General features: G+C 34.0%; 1 protein-coding gene across 1 annotated transcript; it reads right to left on the bottom strand.

Moving 5' to 3' along the window:
* Positions 1-3,048: 3,048 nt before the first annotated feature.
* On the bottom strand, positions 3,049-22,721 carry LOC138329008 (progranulin-like). Its single transcript, XM_069275707.1, has 5 exons — positions 22,590-22,721; positions 6,093-6,284; positions 5,265-5,435; positions 3,698-3,883; positions 3,049-3,279 (listed from the first exon to the last, which is right to left on the bottom strand). The coding sequence occupies exons 1-5, from the start codon at positions 22,648-22,650 to the stop codon at positions 3,119-3,121; spliced, it is 771 nt and encodes a 256-aa protein (XP_069131808.1). The 5' UTR covers positions 22,651-22,721; the 3' UTR covers positions 3,049-3,118.
* Between the last annotated feature and the right edge of the window lie 1,140 nt (positions 22,722-23,861).

Below are 23,861 nucleotides of genomic sequence, written 5' to 3' on the forward strand. Positions count from 1 at the left end.
TGTTATTGTGAGGGAACACAATCTTATTGTGAGGGAACACAATCTTATTGTGAGGCCACACAATATTATTGTGAGGGAACACAATGTTATTGTGAGGGAACACACAATCTTATTGTGAGGGAAACACAATATGATTGTGAGGCCACACAATGTTATTGTGAGGGAACACAATCTTATTGTGAGGGAACACAATCTTATTGTGAGGCCACACAATATTATTGTGAGGCCACACAATGATTACTGTGAGGGAACACAATATTAATGTTAGGGAACCTCACAATTATATTGTGTTCCCTCACAATAACTATTGTGTGGCCTCACAATAAGATTGTGTTCCCTCACAATAATCATTGTGTGGCCTCACAATAACATTGTGTTCCCTCACAATAAATATTGTGTGGCCTCACAATAACATTGTGTTCCCTCACAAAAACATTGTGTTCCCTCACAATAAATATTGTATGGCCTCACAATAACATTGTGAGGGAACACAATAAATATATATTTTGATGTGGCGCCAGACGGCTTCCGTACTTGTTAACATTGTTTACTGGTAATTATTTCACCTATCCAGAAATTATAAATTTTCTGTTTGTTTTCATACTTTTCCATCAGTGATGTATATAGCGCAGACGGTGTCTTTGATACTAATCTGCAGTTGACTCCGTCAGTAGGTAGCATTAAATTACACTAAAGTCCTTATTACATTATTAGGATATTATAAGCTTTAGAATTATAAAACTTATAATAATAATTAAAAAAACACACACAAAAACACACACACACAATGCCATTGAAATCAATGTCGATTTCATTTCTCAAAACAACATCTAGTGTTTTTAGCAGAAACGTCATAGTCGGTTACCCAAACCCAAGTTAATCAACCGATGGTTTGCGTAGTGGAGTTTAAACGTGTTGATAAAGCAAAGTTCACGTGTAATACAGCCCAAGTATCCTGTTTTATTCAATCTAAAAACAATATTCTGACTTTCAGTTTACGCAACAACACAGGACCAGGCAACCCCATTACTTAAATGAAAAAAATATAAGTTGCAAAATAAACGTGATTTCAAACTATGATGAAGTAGTTTTTGAATATGGAAAAAAAATCATGTATTTTCCGTAATCACCTTTTGTTTTGTTATTACAAACAATAAAGCGGTGCGATCGTAACACGCGTAAACTGTGGTACAGTTGTGATTGCTTACAATGTCATTTTATAGAACTGCACTAAACTTTTGAATAAATATCATTTTTTAGTGTTTACGTGTGATGCAGTGAATTTATAGTCTCTTTCTTTCGGTGAAACATGTTTGAGCTGACAACAAATCGTGACGTCATTGTTTAGGTGTATAAACAGCTGAGGTTGGTATGCACACAGTTAATGAGATGCACATATTAACCTGGTGACATTGTTTATGAGTGGTAATGACTATTTATTAACCTTGTGATGTTATTTATTACACAACCTTGATAATGTAACTGAAATGTACGTGTCATTTCAGGGTATATCCATTGTAATATCCTGTCAATCTTTCCTCAATTGTTTAAGTGATCGGAACCCCTGGAGTATCGAGGATGCTCATAAGGCAACCGGTAGATTTTCAAAGGTGTATTTTTGATGTTTAAAACACATAATGTATCGCTATTTTCTTTGCCGTCAGTTTCTTATCATCCATAAATTTGCATTTTTACAAACAAACTAATTTATACCTCATCAACAAGACAATGTTGTACATAACCATTGCCATCAGGTTATTACGTGCATCGCTTTCAGATTTTAGGTCAGGATGACGGATTGCCATCGTCTTTCGTCTGTCGCTTCTGTCTTACATGACTATTTTACATATGAATTTATGAATATTCATATCCCCCCCCTCCCGCCCCCATAGTAATACAGATAGAAAGTTAGAACGGCAGGATAATTTGTACTAAGAATTTGGATGCAAAATACAATTAAGCATAACTGGTCAGCGACCAAATCTAGCCAAGTACCAATTCTCGCCATCGCATGTGTATTTATATGATTACACACGAATTTTCAAGCAAAATTTTGTGGAAACCTGTATGGTAGTGTCTTCTATCAGAATATGACTTTTAATTATGAAAATTCGTGTGTAAGCATACAAATACACACATGCGATGGCGAGATTTGGTATTTGACGAGAATTTGTCGCCTGCCAGTAAACCTGTAGGGAACTTCGTTCTCAGCATTTGTTTCTAAGAGCTGGTAGGAATACTTTAGCTGTAGTACCTAAAGTATTCCTACCAAACTAGATAGTTTGTTAAGGTACTTATTTTCTTTAGTTAATTCTACCAGGGCTTGATAACACCATATTGACCTCAGCAAAGGTCCATAATATATATATTAACCATTGACTGGAAAAAGGCTACCAAGACGTTGATTGTATGATTAAGCGAAGATTATGTAAGGACGGCCTCTCCTGTATGTAATGGGTTGAGTGGATGCTTGCTAGACTTATTGTGTCTTTGGAACCATTTTATAATGCTAACTAACTCCCTGGAATATTCTACCAATGACACCGAACGCTGCCTTAACTTTTTACGACCCATCAATGTCACTCTTTGTGGATGTGTTCATAGGGATCTGGAACGATGTTTTACCAACAGTATATATATATGTGTGTGTGTGTGTATATTATGGTACCTAGATACATTACTACAATATATACATATACTGTTGGTAAAAAAAAAATCTCCTTGTGATAGTATCCATGACGTGACTCGAAATTAATCTTTATCGGGCGAATTTTAACAATGTGAAGAATTATTACAAGTGATTTCTGTAATTGTTTCTGTTACGGCAAAGTCGGGCAAAAGGAAGATACATATACTATCGATATTGGCAACAGGGAGTGCTCGGAATTAAATACATCAACAAAAAGCGGAATGTTACGTATGATTATGCAATATTTGTTTCACGGAAAACACACATTTATGGTCACGTGTTTCCCTACAGTGCCTTTCAGATATTTTAAAAAGTTAGAAACCATTTTACAAAATACATAAAACAACATTTTTAACTAATTAAAAGCAGAATATTATTTTATTTGATATACAATCATTTATGCGGTTAAATCATTTTCCACCACAAAGATTACTTCGTTACTGACGAACATCCGGGTCTCTGTATGTCACACGCTCTGTACCATACTCCCTCTATCCTCTTGTAGCTCATTTGTGCGCATGCGGGATCAACATGTAAACAAGCTGTCTGTAGTCTTAAACCCGTGTACCCGCTTGGGGGCGCTACGTATGCTGAAAACATATCAGGAAGGAAGCGGTAAATATATCGACAAACATTCACATTGATGACCCCGCCTTGCCACAGTCCAGTGCGACTTGCGAAGAGCGACAGTGTGTTTGTGGCATGGCGCATTGTCGCACTGTCGCTCTTCATTTGGCACATTGTGGTCGTCAGTGCGACATTACCAAAATCAATCGGTCACATGTCATAGTTTGCCGGATTTAAAAAAACCACAAATGTAGCGATAAGGTAATACGCTAGGACTTTATTCAGTCAAAGCAAATCATATACCGATAGGTATAGTAGGCCGGGTACGTATATTCGTTATATGTCACATACATACACATACCGATGGTATCAATAAAAATGTCTCTACACCAATCCGCACGTTTCAACTTTTATTTTTCACCTACTGAAAAATTTGAATACCTGGTTTCGCTGCCTTCGGAAGACAACACACAGCCCATCTGTCAGCCGGGTCGATAGAACAGGAGTAGCCAATTGGACAGGCAGGTTGGGGGGCGCCTCGACCGCAGAAAACTTGTTCTCCAAGTTCGTTGGTGTAAGGATCGCCATTGTCACAGCATGGAGTGTCACTCATGGCGGGACATGGCTCTGAAATCAGCACAACCGATATGGATCATGTACTAAATACGACATTTTGTTATCTTGCCTATTTTGATTTTTCAGAGTTACCTCTTTTCATTTCACTCCGACAGTACTCGTACTGACGGAGTGAAACCAAGGGAAGTAACTCTTGATAAATCAAAATGATAAAACCTAGACGTTCCACTTGTGATTCGAAAAGTTTACTGTTAATACAGTTAATACTAAACTGACAAGATAGTCAGAAGCATTTAGAATATTTTTTAAAAGGGTGCTAATTTCGAAGTCAAAATCAAGGACGCACAATCCTGAGGAACGTCATCCGATTTTAGTGGTTACTATCACCACCCGTGGACTACGTCATATCAAAACTGAAGGCTCTGTCTTCGACGACAAATGAACAGTTAATTTGGTAATTTGGTGTACATCAAAACAGTCGAATAACGGTGCATTGTGGTTGAGTTTGTTACTTTGAAGATTACTTAACTGCCTTCAGTTTTACTATGAAATAGTCCAGAAGTGAATATAACGACAGCGAAAGTAACCCCTGGAGTTTCGAGAATGTATGTTGTTTTTGTAATACAATGGGAGTCTCTGTTTTAGTAATCGAAATCTTAATACCTATTATTCCAAACCGACCTATATGGTGAGCGAACGGCAATATTAACACGAATATATGTTTTTACTAAAATTAAAAAAACAACAACAAAAAAACAAAAAAACACACACACACAAATACATAAGGAGAATATGAGAGAGCGTTTTTGCTTCCTTTCCTTCGTGGCTGTTGATTTTCCGATTTTCATTCCAAAACAAATTCGAGAAGATTTACTTCCGTGGATTTAAACGTGTAAATCGATTGCCTTAGATGAGGTTACAACACCAAACATATGCAAGATTTCCTGCGTAATATATGATAACTGTGGAGATTCGTTTCGCTGTTTTTGCCGTTTGGCGCAGTGATAGTCAACTACCGCGCGGTATTTAGGACGACGGCGGGAAACACAAGACGACCCGCGTTATGAAAATTAACATTTTATTTCTTTTAATTAATTTTTTTAGAAGATTATGATAAGTGTAGTAGGTAAGTTAATAACTTTTGCGACTCTACAAAATTATCGATCTCGTTTTACATTCCTATTTTAAAAATTAAATGCCGTTTTGGAAAGGTAGTGGGCCTTTAAAGACAAAATGGAAATATATTACAACATAGGTATATGTTATTAATTCGTATAGATAAACTTTCGTGGATTATTTTCCTTCATCGCGGAAGTAAATCGCATGCGAAAAAAAAGTGGTTTACGGTATTTGGTGACACCCATTCTCCGGTTTAGCTTTGAAAAAACACATTTTCAGATTGCTATTCCTGCTGAAGTTTTAATACAGATACCTGGAGGACAACACACCGCCCATCTGTCAGCCGCGTGGGTAGAACAAGAATATCCTACTGGACAGGCAGGTTGGGTGGCGCCTCGACCACAGAAAACTTGTTCACCAAGTTCGTTGGTGTAAGGGTCGCCATGACGACAGCACGGTTCGCTGCTGAAACTGGAACATGATTCTGAAAAATCAACAAACTGTAAAATGTAATTGTACTAAAAAAGCTATCATTTTAAGGATTTTTACGGCCGTTCAGTGATAAGCGAAAAATTTTCCATGAAGATACCATAGGGTACCGCAGCTACGTTTTGTATAAGGAAATAAAAGAATTAAAAAGAATTGTGTTCTTTTCAGAACATCAGATTTTTAATGTGTTTCTGTGCTCATGGCAATTTCAGAGGTAAAATGTCAAAAGGTGAAAATTTATGTTTCCATTGTTTAATTCTTAATTAGATAAATATTAGACTAGAAATGATATTAATTGTAGGTTTTGCCTGCAAATCATGAGTTTGTGAATTTCATTTCAGAAAACCGATTAAAAATTGAAGAAGTAGGTCATCGTGACCTAGTTAAGTATTTGTACTATTTCATTACTAAAAATTTCAACGATTTTGCTCAAAACTTTCATTATGGTAGCCTGAGATTGATGTTAAGTACTGAATGTGGATCTTGAGAAGACGTACTTGGTTCAGATGATTACATCCTATGATCACTTTTTTTTTATTTTGTTCAGATTGCATATGACATGTTATTAAGCCCTAACACAAAAAAACTGAACCCTAATTGTTGTGCTGCACCCTTTTTCCACTCAAGTATTCCTACATCTTTCAGTACATACCTAGAGTCACTGGTCTTTTAGGACAACAAACTGACCACCTGTTGTTTTCGCTCGTTACACATGAGTAGCCTTCAGGACATGATGACGTTTGACCGTAGGTTCGGCGGCCACAAGACACTATCTTTCCCCCTTTATTGGTGTAGGGGTATCCGTCGATACAGCATGCTGTAGGGCTGCTTCTTGAACATGGTCCTGAAAATGATTACCGTGTAAAAATCAAATCATTCAACATTTTACAGACGAATCCATGCAATAAACAATACAAAGACTTGGCTTCAACCACAGGGACCTGGCATCAATTTCTAACCGACAGTATATATATATATATAAACCCCTGAAGACCGGCATGAGCTGAGAAAGCGTTAGGGAGGAAAAACTGTTTTTATAGTTGTGTTTTCTTTTTATGTATATGGAAACCATCACATGGACATTGTTCTTTTTTACTTATAACACAAGCAACACAACACTCTACCACTCAACAAAAATACCTAAGATTAGGCCTGACACACACACACTTTTTTCAAATTAATATGTTCAAAGATATAGGAAGTGGTATAAATTCATACAAAATAGCATTAGTTTCAGCAGACGCTTATGCCTTAAACTGATATCTAGTAAACTAGAAAATATTCTTTTAAGTTCTGATCACATTACACGTAGTTTAAAACAAAACAAAATCCCATTAAACCCGATACCACATATATGTATATATAAAGCAAGGTATTACCTTACCTTCCTCTTTTATTGAGGAGACTTGGAATGGTAGTCATATTTGAACCTGCTACATTCAGCAGCAAACTACTATTCCTCATATAACTTTATATAGATATTACATGTACTCGTCAATGTTCCATTAACTGTCCGGTCAGTATCCACACGAATTTACAAGAACAATTTAGAGAAAAGAGCGTTTTTAATGTATTTACTATCATTTTTGACCGATTTATGGAAATGACGGATAATATCCACATGCATATTTAAACTGCTAATTTAAATGCGATATAACCATCACATGGACATTGTTCTTTTTTACTTATAACACAAGCAACACAACACTTTACCAGTCAACAGAAATACCTAAGATTAGGCCTGATACATACACAGTTTTTATCAACTTAATATGTTCAAAGATACATAGGAAGTGATATAAAGTCATACAAAATAGCATTAGTTTCAGCAGACGCTTATGCCTTAAACTGATATCTAGTAAACTAGAACATGTTCTTTGAAGTTCTGATCACATTACACGTAGTTTAAAACAAACAAAAAATCCCATTAAACCCGATACCACATATATGTATATATGACTTATAATGCTAGCCATATTTTGAACCTGCTGCATTCAGCAGCAAAATACTATTCCTGATATAACTTTATTTAGATATTACATGTACTCGTCAATGTTCCATTAACTGTCCGGTCAGTATCCACACGAATTTCTACTTCTATCTCAATATTATATATACAAGAACAATTTGAGAAAAGAGCGTTTTTAATGTATTTACTATCATTTTTGACCGATTTATGGAAATGACGGATAATATCCACATGCATATTTAAATTGCTAATTTAAATGCGATATACAATTTGGGTATAGTAACGACTGATTTTATTTTTCTGGTAACATCTCGCCCACCATCCTCCCTTGAGCAGTTTACCTATAAAGCTCTTCTATAATACAAGAATCGGGTGGCAATTCATTTGCATGTATTATATCACGAGCTGAGAAATAAAAGTTTAGACCCGTTCTATTCTTGTTTTTGTTGATGTTCATGTCATACAGAATGCACGACTCGAAATTTGTTGTGGTATTTGCGTAAAATAACTTTTGTAAAACAATGAATTTCGATAAAAACAGGTTTGGTTTCCTAACGTAACGTGAACGTTACAATGATATTGGAATGGAATTTTGCTTAATAGAACGAGGTTGAACGATTCAGACTTACAAACACACAGTACATAATTTTTAAATATACAATATAAAACAAGATATCCTAATACTGATCCAAAATGTCCGTGAAAGTTATGAAATGGTTTATTTTAAAACAATAATGTTCTTATACCTCGTTTCAACACAACTCATCCTAAATATAGCGATTGCCATCAATTGACAGCAATTAACATTTGCTCCAAGACCAAGAGTGACATTCCTGGCCAGCCTAGGTTGTCACTCGAAACAAAGCTCCCAAACCAGTACTTTGTTATCCTATACCACACCCGTAACTGACCATCTTTTCGAAATTTGACGCCGACCTTCCTTTTAACGGTATCACTAGCCGAAGTTCTGATCAGTAGTCGGTAATATGTACCAACTATAACGGTTCATTGATGTTTTAATAATGATATTGTGTATTCACATGTATCATTTTGTAGGTATATTTGAACATAAATAAGCTGAAAAAACGTGTTTATGCTTATCTTTAGGTACTGTTGTTGACTCGTAGATTGTTGTGTTGCTTGCAAATTTTGGCAAAATATGCAAAAAATGTACATTTCAATTAAACAATTCCACGTGGTTCCGTACATATTTCTGTCATCAAATAACCATGCCACTATGTTTACTAGCGTTTATAGGAGGTTCGACATTACAAAATCATACATATAGTCCTTTTTTACCTTGTCATCCAAATGGCGATGGTAAATTTTATCATCAAAATATGGCAAATAGGAAGGCATTTCAATCAAATAATACTCTGTTATATAGTATAGGAACACTGAACATAAACGAAGATAAGTTTTGAAAAAAAAAGTTCAAGCGCAGTATTTGGGGCAAAGCAAACAGATTTATGTAAATGCCATTTAAACTCCTCAATTTAACAATTTTTTCTTAAAACAGTATTCCCATTATGTTCAGATGGCATCATAACATTGGATATATACATTGACATCAATTAGAACGCCCCAATATATGTCATATTTGCCTGATATAACATACAATCGCTATTTGCATGATGATGTCAAACAGGACTCAATGTGTAAACTTTTGTAAAGTCGAATTCCATCAAAGAAGCTCTCCGTGTATCTACTATATATACTAGTGAATATAGTGACATGGTTATTTGGTGACAGAAATATGTACGGAGCCTTGTGGACTTATTCAATAGAAATGTACATTTTTGTCCTTATTGTGTCAAAATGTACAAGCAACACAACACTTTACCAGTCAACAGAAATGATTATGCCTGATACATACACAGTTTTTATCAACTTAATATGTTCAAAGATACATAGGAAGTGATATAAAGTCATACAAAATAGCATTAGTTTTCAGCAGACGCTTATGCCTTAAACTGATATCTAGTAAACTAGAACATGTTCTTTGAAGTTCTGATCACATTACACGTAGTTTTAAAACAAACAAAAAACCCCATTAAACCCGATACCACATATATGTATATATGACTTATAATGCTAGCCATATTTGAACCTGCTGCATTCAGCAGCAAAATACTATTCCTGATATATATATATATCTTTATTTAGATAGTACATGTACACGTCAATGTTCCATTAACTGTCCGGTCAGTATCCACACGAATTTCTACTTCTATCTCAATATTATATATACAAGGACAATTTGAGAAAAGAGCGTTTTTAATGTATTTACTATCATTTTTGACCGATTAATGGAAATGACGGATAATATTCATTTGCATATTTAAATTGCTCATTTAAATGTGATATACGATTTGGGTATAGTAACGACTGATTTTATTTTTCTGGTAACATCTCGCCCACCATCCTCCCTTGAGCAGTTTACCTATAAAGCTCTTCTATAATACAAGAATCGGGTGGCAATTCATTTGCATGTATTATATCACGAGCTGAGAAATAAAAGTTTAGACCCGTTCTATTCTTGTTTTTGTTGATGTTCATGTCACACAGAATACACGACTCGAAATTTGTTGTGGTATTTGCGAAAAACAACTTTTGTAAAACAATGAATTTCGATAAAAAACAGGTTTGGTTTCCTAACGTAACGTGAACGTTACAATGATATTGGAATGGAATTTTGCTTAATAGAACGAGGTTGAACGATTCAGACTTACAAACACACAGTACATAATTTTTAAATATACAATATAAAACAAGATATCCTAATACTGATCCAAAATGTCCGTGAAAGTTATGAAATGGTTTATTTTAAAACAATAATGTTCTTATACCTCATTTCAACACAACTCATCCTAAATATAGCGATTGCCATCAATTGACAGAAATTAACATTTGCTCTAAGACCAAGAGTGACATTCCTGGCCAGCCTAGGTTGTCACTCGAAACAAAGCTCCCAAACCAGTACTTTGTTATCCTATACCACACCCGTAACTGACCATCTTTTCGAAATTTGACGCCGACCTTCCTTTTAACGGTATCACTAGCCGAAGTTCTGATCAGTAGTCGGTAATATGTACCAACTATAACGGTTCATTGATGTTTTGATAATGATATTGTGTATTCACATGTATCATTTTGTAGGTATATTTGAACATAAATAAGCTGAAAAAACGTGTTTATGCATATCTCAAGGTACTGTTGTTGACTCGTAGATTGTTGTGTTGCTTGCAAATTTTGGCAAAATATGCAAAAAATGTACATTTCAATTAAACAATTCCACGTGGTTCCGTACATATTTCTGTCATCAAATAACCATGCCACTATGTTTACTAGCGTTTATAGGAGGTTCGACATTACAAAATCATACATATAGTCCTTTTTTACCTTGTCATCCAAATGGCGATGGTAAATTTTATCATGTAAATATGGCAATGAGGAAGGCATTTCAATCATCTAATACTCTATTATATAGTTTATGAACACTGAACATAAACGAAGATAAGTTTTGAAAAAAAAAGTTCAAGCGCAGTATTTGGGGCAAAACAAACAGATTTATGTAAATGCCATTTAAACTCCTCAATTTAACAATTTTTTCTTAAAACAGTATTCCCATTATGTTCAGATGGCATCATAACATTGGATATATACATTGACATCAATTAAGAACGCCCCAATATATGTCATATTTGCCTGATATAACATACAATCGCTATTTGCATGATGATGTCAAACAGGACTCAATGTGTAAACTTTTGTAAAGTCGAATTCCATCAAAGAAGCTCTCCGTGTATCTACTATATATACTAGTGAATATAGTGACATGGTTATTTGGTGACAGAAATATGTACGGAGCCTTGTGGACTTATTCAATAGAAATGTACATTTTTGTCCTTATTGTGTCAAAATGTACAAGCAACACAACACTTTACCAGTCAACAGAAATGATTATGCCTGATACATACACAGTTTTTATCAACTTAATATGTTCAAAGATACATAGGAAGTGATATAAAGTCATACAAAATAGCATTAGTTTCAGCAGACGCTTATGCCTTAAACTGATATCTAGTAAACTAGAACATGTTCTTTGAAGTTCTGATCACATTACACGTAGTTTAAAACAAACAAAAAATCCCATTAAACCCGATACCACATATATGTATATATGACTTATAATGCTAGCCATATTTGAACCTGCTGCATTCAGCAGCAAAATACTATTCGTGATATATCTTTATTTAGATAGTACATGTACACGTCAATGTTCCATTAACTGTCCGGTCAGTATCAACGCGAATTTCTACTTTTATCTCAAGATTATATATACAAGGACAATTTGAGAGAAGAACGCTTTTAATGTATTTACTATCATTTTTGACCGATTAATGGAAATGACGGATAATATTCATTTGCATATTTAAATTGCTCATTTAAATGTGATATACAATTTGGGTATATAGTAACGACTGATTTTATTTTTCTGGTAACATCTCGCCCACCATCCTCCCTTGAGCAGTTTACATATAAAGCTCTTCTATAATACAAGAATTGGGTGGCAATTCATTTGCATGTATTATATCACGAGCTGAGAAATAAAAGTTTAGACCCGTTCTATCCTTGTTATGTTGATGTGCATGTCACACAGAATACATGTCTCGAAATTTGTTGTGGTATTTGCGAAAAACAAAATTTGTAAAACAATGTATTTCGATAAAAACAGGTTTGGTTTCCTAACGTAACGTGAACGTTACAATGATATTGGAATGGAATTTTGCTTAATAGAACGAGGTTGAACGATTCAGACTTACAAACACACAGTACATGATTTTTAAATATACAATATAAAACAAGATATCCTAATACTGATCCAAAATTTCGGTGAAAGTTATGAAATGGTTTATTTTAAAACAATAATGTTCTTACACCTCATTTCAACACAACTCATCCTAAATATAGCAATTGCCATCAATTGACAGAAATTAACATTTGCTCCAAGACCAAGAGTGACATTCCTGGCCAGCCTAGGTTGTCACTCGAAACAAAGCTCCCAAACCAGTACTTTGTTATCCTATACCACACCCGTAACTGACCATCTTTTCGAAATTTGACGCCGACCTTCCTTTTAACGGTATCACTAGTCGAAGTTCTGATCAGTGGTCGGTAATATGTACCAACTATAACGGTTCATTGATGTTTTGATAATGATATTGTGTATTCACATGTATCATTTTGTAGGTATATTTGAACATAAATAAGCTGAAAAAACGTGTTTATGCTTATCTTAAGGTACTGTTGTTGACTCGTAGATTGTTGTGTTGCTTGCAAATTTTGGCAAAATATGCAAAAAATGTACATTTCAATTAAACAATTCCACGTGGTTCCGTACATATTTCTGTCATCAAATAACCATGCCACTATGTTTACTAGCGTTTATAGGAGGTTCGACATTACAAAATCATACACATAGTCCTTTTTTACCTTGTCATCAAAATGGCGATGGTAAATTTTATCATGTAAATATGGCAATGAGGAAGGCATTTCAATCATCTAATACTCTATTATATAGTTTAGGAACACTGAACATAAACGAAGATAAGTTTTGAAAAAAAAAGTTCAAGCGCAGTATTTGGGGCAAAACAAACAGATTTATGTAAATGCCATTTAAACTCCTCAATTTAACAATTTTTTTCTTAAAACAGTATTCCCATTATGTTCAGATGGCATCATAACATTGTATATATACATTGGCATCAATTAGAACGCCTCAATATATGTCATATTTGCCTGATATAACATACAATCGCTATTCGCATGATGATGTCAAACAGGACTCAATGTGTAAACTTTTGTAAAAGTCGAATTCCATCAAAGAAGCTCTCCGTGTATCTACTATATATACTAGTGAATATAGTGACATGGTTATTTGGTGACAGAAATATGTACGGAGCCTTGTGGACTTATTCAATAGAAATGTACATTTTTGTCCTTATTTTGTCAAAATGTACAAGCAACGCAACACTATACCAGTCAACAGAAATACCTAAGATTATGCCTGATACATACACAGTTTTTATCAACTTAATATGTTCAAAGATACATAGGAAGTGATATAAAGTCATACAAAATAGCATTAGTTTCAGCAGACGCTTATGCCTTAAACTGATATCTAGTAAACTAGAACATGTTCTTTGAAGTTCTGATCACATTACACGTAGTTTAAAACAAAACAAAATCCCATTAAACCCGATACCACATATATGTATATATAAAGCAAGGTATTACCTTACCTTCCTCTTTTATTGAGGAGACTTGGAATGGTAGCCATATTTGAACCTGCTACATTCAGCAGCAAACTACTATTCCTGATATAACTTTATTTAGATATTACATGTACTCGTCAATGTTCCATTAATTGTCCGGTCAGTATCCACACGAATTTCTACTTCTATCTCAATATTATATATACAAGAACAATTTGAGAAAAGAGCGTTTTTAATGTATTTACTATCATTTTTGACCGATTAATGGAAATGACGGATAATATTCATTTGCATATTTAAATTGCTCATTTAAATGTGATATACGATTTGGGTATAGTAACGACTGATTTTATTTTTCTGGTAACATCTCGCCCACCATCCTCCCTTGAGCAGTTTACCTATAAAGCTCTTCTATAATACAAGAATCGGGTGGCAATTCATTTGCATGTATTATATCACGAGCTGAGAAATAAAAGTTTAGACCCGTTCTATTCTTGTTTTTGTTGATGTGCATGTCACACAGAATACATGTCTCGAAATTTGTTGTGGTATTTGCGAAAAACAAAATTTGTAAAACAATGTATTTCGATAAAAACAGGTTTGGTTTCCTAACGTAACGTGAACGTTACAATGATATTGGAATGGAATTTTGCTTAATAGAACGAGGTTGAACGATTCAGACTTACAAACACACAGTACATGATTTTTAAATATACAATATAAAACAAGATATCCTAATACTGATCCAAAATTTCGGTGAAAGTTATGAAATGGTTTATTTTAAAACAATAATGTTCTTACACCTCATTTCAACACAACTCATCCTAAATATAGCGATTGCCATCAATTGACAGAAATTAACATTTGCTCCAAGACCAAGAGTGACATTCCTGGCCAGCCTAGGTTGTCACTCGAAACAAAGCTCCCAAACCAGTACTTTGTTATCCTATACCACACCCGTAACTGACCATCTTTTCGAAATTTGACGCCGACCTTCCTTTTAACGGTATCACTAGTCGAAGTTCTGATCAGTAGTCGGTAATATGTACCAACTATAACGGTTCATTGATGTTTTGATAATGATATTGTGTATTCACATGTATCATTTTGTAGGTATATTTGAACATAAATAAGCTGAAAAAACGTGTTTATGCTTATCTTAAGGTACTGTTGTTGACTCGTAGATTGTTGTGTTGCTTGCAAATTTTGGCAAAATATGCAAAAAATGTACATTTCAATTAAACAATTCCACGTGGTTCCGTACATATTTCTGTCATCAAATAACCATGCCACTATGTTTACTAGCGTTTATAGGAGGTTCGACATTACAAAATCATACATATAGTCCTTTTTTACCTTGTCATCCAAATGGCGATGGTAAATTTTATCATGTAAATATGGCAATGAGGAAGGCATTTCAATCATCTAATACTCTATTATATAGTTTAGGAACACTGAACATAAACGAAGATAAGTTTTGAAAAAAAAAGTTCAAGCGCAGTATTTGGGGCAAAACAAACAGATTTATGTAAATGCCATTTAAACTCCTCAATTTAACAATTTTTTCTTAAAACAGTATTCCCATTATGTTCAGATGGCATCATAACATTGGATATATACATTGACATCAATTAGAACGCCCCAATATATGTCATATTTGCCTGATATAACATACAATCGCTATTTGCATGATGATGTCAAACAGGACTCAATGTGTAAACTTTTGTAAAGTCGAATTCCATCAAAGAAGCTCTCCGTGTATCTACTATATATACTAGTGAATATAGTGACATGGTTATTTGGTGACAGAAATATGTACGGAGCCTTGTGGACTTATTCAATAGAAATGTACATTTTTGTCCTTATTGTGTCAAAATGTACAAGCAACACAACACTTTACCAGTCAACAGAAATACCTAAGATTATGCCTGATACATACACAGTTTTTATCAACTTAATATGTTCAAAGATACATAGGAAGTGATATAAAGTCATACAAAATAGCATTAGTTTCAGCAGACGCTTATGCCTTAAACTGATATCTAGTAAACTAGAACATGTTCTTTGAAGTTCTGATCACATTACACGTAGTTTAAAACAAACAAAAAATCCCATTAAACCCGATACCACATATATGTATATATGACTTATAATGCTAGCCATATTTGAACCTGCTGCATTCAGCAGCAAAATACTATTCATGATATATCTTTATTTAGATAGTACATGTACACGTCAATGTTCCATTAACTGTCCGGTCAGTATCAACGCGAATTTTCTACTTTTATCTCAAGATTATATATACAAGGACAATTTGAGAGAAGAACGCTTTTAATGTATTTACTATCATTTTTGACCGATTAATGGAAATGACGGATAATATTCATTTGCATATTTAAATTGCTCATTTAAATGTGATATACGATTTGGGTATAGTAACGACTGATTTTATTTTTCTGGTAACATCTCGCCCACCATCCTCCCTTGAGCAGTTTACCTATAAAGCTCTTCTATAATACAAGAATCGGGTGGCAATTCATTTGCATGTATTATATCACGAGCTGAGAAAAGTTTAGACCCGTTCTATTCTTGTTATGTTGATGTGCATGTCACACAGAATACATGTCTCGAAATTTGTTGTGGTATTTGCGAAAAACAAAATTTGTAAAACAATGTATTTCGATAAAAACAGGTTTGGTTTCCTAACGTAACGTGAACGTTACAATGATATTGGAATGGAATTTTGCTTAATAGAACGAGGTTGAACGATTCAGACTTACAAACACATAGTACATGATTTTTAAATATACAATATAAAACAAGATATCCTAATACTGATCCAAAATTTCGGTGAAAGTTATGAAATGGTTTATTTTAAAACAATAATGTTCTTACACCTCATTTCAACACAACTCATCCTAAATATAGCAATTGCCATCAATTGACAGAAATTAACATTTGCTCCAAGACCAAGAGTGACATTCCTGGCCAGCCTAGGTTGTCACTCGAAACAAAGCTCCCAAACCAGTACTTTGTTATCCTATACCACACCCGTAACTGACCATCTTTTCGAAATTTGACGCCGACCTTCCTTTTAACGGTATCACTAGTCGAAGTTCTGATCAGTAGTCGGTAATATGTACCAACTATAACGGTTCATTGATGTTTTGATAATGATATTGTGTATTCACATGTATCATTTTGTAGGTATATTTGAACATAAATAAGCTGAAAAAACGTGTTTATGCTTATCTTAAGGTACTGTTGTTGACTCGTAGATTGTTGTGTTGCTTGCAAATTTTGGCAAAATATGCAAAAAATGTACATTTCAATTAAACAATTCCACGTGGTTCCGTACATATTTCTGTCATCAAATAACCATGCCACTATGTTTACTAGCGTTTATAGGAGGTTCGACATTACAAAATCATACATATAGTCCTTTTTTTACCTTGTCATCCAAATGGCGATGGTAAATTTTATCATGTAAATATGGCAATGAGGAAGGCATTTCAATCATCTAATACTCTATTATATAGTTTATGAACACTGAACATAAACGAAGATAAGTTTTGAAAAAAAAAGTTCAAGCGCAGTATTTGGGGCAAAACAAACAGATTTATGTAAATGCCATTTAAACTCCTCAATTTAACAATTTTTTCTTAAAACAGTATTCCCATTATGTTCAGATGGCATCATAACATTGGATATATACATTGACATCAATTAGAACGCCCCAATATATGTCATATTTGCCTGATATAACATACAATCGCTATTTGCATGATGATGTCAAACAGGACTCAATGTGTAAACTTTTGTAAAGTCGAATTCCATCAAAGAAGCTCTCCGTGTATCTACTATATATACTAGTGAATATAGTGACATGGTTATTTGGTGACAGAAATATGTACGGAGCCTTGTGGACTTATTCAATAGAAATGTACATTTTTGTCCTTATTGTGTCAAAATGTACAAGCAACACAACACTTTACCAGTCAACAGAAATGATTATGCCTGATACATACACAGTTTTTATCAACTTAATATGTTCAAAGATACATAGGAAGTGATATAAAGTCATACAAAATAGCATTAGTTTCAGCAGACGCTTATGCCTTAAACTGATATCTAGTAAACTAGAACATGTTCTTTGAAGTTCTGATCACATTACACGTAGTTTAAAACAAACAAAAAATCCCATTAAACCCGATACCACATATATGTATATATGACTTATAATGCTAGCCATATTTGAACCTGCTGCATTCAGCAGCAAAATACTATTCATGATATATCTTTATTTAGATAGTACATGTACACGTCAATGTTCCATTAACTGTCCGGTCAGTATCAACGCGAATTTCTACTTTTATCTCAAGATTATATATACAAGGACAATTTGAGAGAAGAACGCTTTTAATGTATTTACTATCATTTTTGACCGATTAATGGAAATGACGGATAATATTCATTTGCATATTTAAATTGCTCATTTAAATGTGATATACGATTTGGGTATAGTAACGACTGATTTTATTTTTCTGGTAACATCTCGCCCACCATCCTCCCTTGAGCAGTTTACCTATAAAGCTCTTCTATAATACAAGAATCGGGTGGCAATTCATTTGCATGTATTATATCACGAGCTGAGAAATAAAAGTTTAGACCCGTTCTATTCTTGTTTTTGTTGATGTTCATGTCACACAGAATGCACGACTCGAAATTTGTTGTGGTATTTGCGAAAAACAACTTTTGTAAAACAATGAATTTCGATAAAAACAGGTTTGGTTTCCTAACGTAACGTGAACGTTACAATGATATTGGAATGGAATTTTGCTTAATAGAACGAGGTTGAACGATTCAGACTTACAAACACACAGTACATGATTTTTAAATATACAATATAAAACAAGATATCCTAATACTGATCCAAAATGTCCGTGAAAGTTATGAAATGGTTTATTTTAAAACAATAATGTTCTTATACCTCATTTCAACACAACTCATCCTAAATATAGCGATTGCCATCAATTGACAGAAATTAACATTTGCTCCAAGACCAAGAGTGACATTCCTGGCCAGCCTAGGTTGTCACTCGAAACAAAGCTCCCAAACCAGTACTTTGTTATCCTATACCACACCCGTAACTGACCATCTTTTCGAAATTTGACGCCGACCTTCCTTTTAACGGTATCACTAGTCGAAGTTCTGATCAGTAGTCGGTAATATGTACCAACTATAACGGTTCATTGATGTTTTAATAATGATATTGTGTATTCACATGTATCATTTTGTAGGTATATTTGAACATAAATAAGCTGAAAAAACGTGTTTATGCTTATCTTAAGGTACTGTTGTTGACTCGTAGATTGTTGTGTTGCTTGCAAATTTTGGCAAAATATGCAAAATATGTACATTTCAATTAAACAATTCCACGTGGTTCCGTACATATTTCTGTCATCAAATAACCATGCCACTATGTTTACTAGCGTTTATAGGAGGTTCGACATTACAAAATCATACATATAGTCCTTTTTTACCTTGTCATCCAAATGGCGATGGTAAATTTTATCATGTAAATATGGCAATGAGGAAGGCATTTCAATCATCTAATACTCTATTATATAGTTTATGAACACTGAACATAAACGAAGATAAGTTTTGAGAAAAAAAATTTCAAGCGCAGTATTTGGGGCAAAACAAACAGATTTGTGAAAATGTCCTTAAAATTTAAAGTTTTTTTTTTTCTTAAAACGGTATTCCCATATTTCAACCTTCAGCATTGAATGCTACAGGTTCAAATATGGGTATCAAACAGTCAAATACCACTATGCTTTACACAGGCTGATATACCCGTGACGCTACCCAAATTGGAACACTTTTTCAAAATAATTGTGAAAATTTTCTAACGTGTGCTTGAATACAGATTTTTCTCTTAATGCCCTAATGCGTATCGTCATTAGGAACATATGCAACAGGTTGGGGACACTCCCGTATATGCAGGATAGTCCTGCATTTAAGTAACAGTCCTGTATTTGAGTGACAATTTTGTTACGCAATTGCAGGATTCTGTGAAATGAAAATGGGTAAAGTTGTTTTAAAAACTTGTGTAAGAAAAGGGCGTCATAATTTTCAGATAGCCATAAAACTGATTGAATACTTTATGTTTTTGTGTATGAACTATTGAATTCTGTTATCTCACTTTGTAATAAAGTGACAATTTGAGTAATAATGTGGAAAGTTGTATTAGTGATGATGCCATGTGAAAATTATGACACCCTTTTTTAATAACAATGTTTAAAAAACAATTTAATCAGTTTTCATTTGACAGAATCCTGCATATACGGGACACAGGTTTACGACGCGCAAAAAAAAAAAAAGAAAAAATGAAAAAAAAAATACCGACGCATGAAACTTACATGGACTGTTTATAAGGATCATTTGAACACTTTCAAATCACTTTTCTTTCGAAACAATAAAGCAATAATTTTGATTAAAGCTTAATTATACCTGATCAAAATTGCTTTCAATATGCTTGAATGATCGTTATAACAACCATTGCAAGTTTCAGGCGTCGGTTGTGAGCGGAAGCATTTTTTATGTCCAGAAATGTTGTTTTTCGTCAGTTTTGTATAGCTATAAATAGCTATTATAGTTATATATCGCTATAATAGCGACAGATAAACATGTGTCCAGTCTGCTATAAAGCACACGAACTGGCACGTGCGTCATTCTAGATATAAATGTCCTCGGATACCCCTGCCCCGATGTTACAAATAACATATTACCTTACTAAAAATAAATACTCCACTCACCTGACAAGGTTTAATTGAAGTAATATTGTCAGCTAAATCCCAAAATATGTCCAGTACAAGCTACTACACTTAGAAAGCATCAATATCCTATAGGGTTTACACGTACATTATATAAGGGTACACCGGACAAGTAACTCCGGGACATGGGGTCACATGGGCACGTGGTTAACACGTTCTCACGTGCCCATTAGAATGTCGATTCACGTGCCTGTGAGCGCGTCGGAATATTGCATATCAACTCGAACTTTGTGGTGATATTTGAAGTAAAACAAAATTTGTAAAACAATGTATATCGAAAAACCCCAACATGTTTTGTTTTCAGTAATGATCACTTGAAGATGCTCCACCGCCGACAGAGCATAAATGATGTTCATTATTTGAACAGTAATTGGTGTTTAATCGTGTATATATATGTCTAATTAAACACAAAAAATGATATAAATAATTTATTTTGCCTTTGGTGCATGCGCAATCAGTACTTCATTTCATATAGGATATAGTTACACGAATTTTTTTCGGGATGCATTTAATTATTCCCTAACTTTTGTAACTGAAGAAAAATTCTAAATCGTCTGCTCCTGTTTTAAATAGTGAAAAAATGCCATTTGTCAGCGGTGGAGCATCTTTAATTGAGATCTTAAAATTAAATAGACCATTACAATTAATTTGCTTGATTATGCATTTATACTTATTACGTTCATAAGTACGTGTAATTGGGAATCGAATAAGTAGTTATGTAGGGAATTGCATAAGTTATTAGGGAATTGTACAAGTAGTTATGCAAATGCTTAATAAATGATTTTGAATCATTTATGGTATTAATAAGGAATTCGAATAAAATGAGTAATAAGGGAATCGAATAAATAGTAAGGAAATCGAATAAATAGTCAGGAAATCGAAATCGAATAAGTAGTCAAAGAATCGAATAAGTAGTCAAAGAATCAAATTAGTAGTCGGAGAATTGTATAATGTAGAAGTATAACGATCACTTAATATGGAATTTAAAGGTTAAACAGACCATTGGCATGCTTAAAGATGCTCCACCGCTGACAAATGGTATTTTTTCACTATCAAAAACAGCAGCAGACGATTTGTTATTTTTTTCAGCTACAAAAGTTACTTACTTTACACCATTACCATCGTTGAAAAGTTGAGCTTCTTATTTTACTTCAAGTTTAAAATATCGAACATAATTAATTGCATCCCGAAAAAATTACGTTGCACAATATCCTATATGGAATGATGTACTGATTGCGCATGCACCAAAGGCAAACTAAATTATTTTATATTATATTTTGTGTTAACTAGACATATAGATACACGATTAAACATCAGTTATTGTTCAAATTATGAATGTCATTTATAGTATGTCGGCGGTGGAGCATCTTTAATTAATTGGAAATGGAATAAGTATTCATGATATCTCATAAGTCATCAGGAAATCAAAGAAGTAGTCAGGATATCGAATAAGTAGTCAGGAATTGAATAAGTAGTTAGTCAGGAATTGAATATGTAGTCTGGAATTGAATAAGTAGTCAGGAAATCGAATAAGTAGTCATGCCATCGAATAAGTAATCGGATGTCAAATAAGTAGTCAAGAATCGGGAAATGGAATAAGTACTAAGTAGTCATGATATCGAATAAGTACTAAGTAGTCATGATATCGAATAAGTACTTAGTAGTCATGATATCGAATAAGTACTAAGTAGTCATGATATCGAATAAGTACTAAGTAGTCATGATATCGAATAAGTACTAAGTAGTCATGATATCGAATAAGTACTTAGTAGTCATGATATCGAATAAGTACTAAGTAGTCATGATATCGAATAAGTACTAAGTAGTCATGATATCGAATAAGCAATCAGGATAAATCAGTAGACAGGTAATCAAATAAGTAACGGAATAAAGACATAGGAACAAGTTTTGTCTACTCCTCTGTGATGCATGACAGTGTAGCACATCACCTATATTTACATATCATACCGGCAATCCGTTCATCAAAGAGGGGTTGTTTTTGTTTTTCTAACAAATGATATTTAACTGAAAATTTAATTGATTTGTTTAAAAAACATTTAACTTACTTGCCGATATCACGATCTGGACGAATAGAACTCCAAATAAGAGGGAACGCAGAGTCCACATGGTTCACGTATGGTTGTCTATGAACTAGCAATTAAAGTCTAACGAGTTATACGATGGCTTAAAGAGCTACAGACTAAATAGTATGTTCTATGAACACATTTTCCCCCAGAAATTTCTTTTGCAGATACAATTTATTTGCGACCCTAAAATTACTAAAGTTAATGGTGTACGGATAGAATAATGGTTTATAAAAAAAGGTATATCATCTAGAAACGTTTTACTAACATGGACCACGCGCCTTTAATGAAATAACCTCCCCGGATATACATATAATATTGTACTTTGTAATTATGCGTCGGAGAAAGGTCTGGCACAAGCATTAATTATAACTCCGACATCTTATAATCCTTGTCCATTTCTCATTACGTCTAGATTTACTGAATTAAGTGTGGTGTAAGTGATGATTATTCACTGAATCGTGCAATAGAATCAGATTTATGTATTTATAGCTCATGTGTCACCAATATATACATCATGGGGGCTTGTCACGAATATCCAACCAACGGTCAATGTATACATACATGATATATATTTACATTTGGTTGGAAATTCGTGCCAAGTCCCTGTGTTATATGTCCAAGTGGTTCAGACGGCTAGCTAGGGTTATTATGCCAATAAAATCTCTGTTGGGTTGAGAATATGGTACCGTTTAACAATCTTCAAGAAGTTAAGAAACGGTACGGTCTGTACGTGTAGATAAGTTCCGACTCCCCTGTTCATATCTTATGTAGGGAAATCTAATGGTTCTTGGTAAAGATCTTTGGTTCTTCAAATCTCCATATCCATAGCCGACCACATCCTCGATATTCCAGGGGTTACTTTCACTGCCGTGATATCCACCCCTGGACTATCTCAAATTAAAACTAGAGGCATTCCAGGAGAAAACACTGAGCAATCCCAGGCCTACAGAGATATAACTTGAAGATTAAAGGGAAAGTAACGACCATCTACAAAGCAACACAGTCAACCAATTATGATGCATCCATTTTGCGATCGTCTTTTGTCCGGCGTTACGAAAAATTACTTTCAAATACCTTTATGGCCAAGAAATTTAATGTTGGGTCTATAACGTGTTGAGATAAAGAACTGACAAATATGTTCATTTAAATGACCTTGACCTTCATGAAAGGTCCCAACAAGTATCTATATATCACCTACGTCATTGGTCTGAAGGACCTTGACCTTCATTCAAAGTTACAAGACCAAATAGG

Source organism: Argopecten irradians, chromosome 8 (assembly GCF_041381155.1).
Source record: "Argopecten irradians isolate NY chromosome 8, Ai_NY, whole genome shotgun sequence".
NCBI lineage: Eukaryota > Metazoa > Mollusca > Bivalvia > Pectinida > Pectinidae > Argopecten > Argopecten irradians.

What these genes read in the sequence shown, in the direction of transcription:
- LOC138329008 (XM_069275707.1), bottom strand. Translation starts at nt 22,650, where the DNA reads ATGTGGACTCTGCGTTCCCTCTTATTTGGAGTTCTATTCGTCCAGATC. An exon ending in GGCGGTGTGTTGTCCTCCAG is followed by an intron (nt 3,884 to 5,264) that starts GTATCTGTATTA and finishes TGCTGATTTCAG; the next exon opens with AGCCATGTCCCGCCATGAGT. An exon ending in TCCGAAGGCAGCGAAACCAG is followed by an intron (nt 3,280 to 3,697) that starts GTATTCAAATTT and finishes ATATGTTTTCAG; the next exon opens with CATACGTAGCGCCCCCAAGC.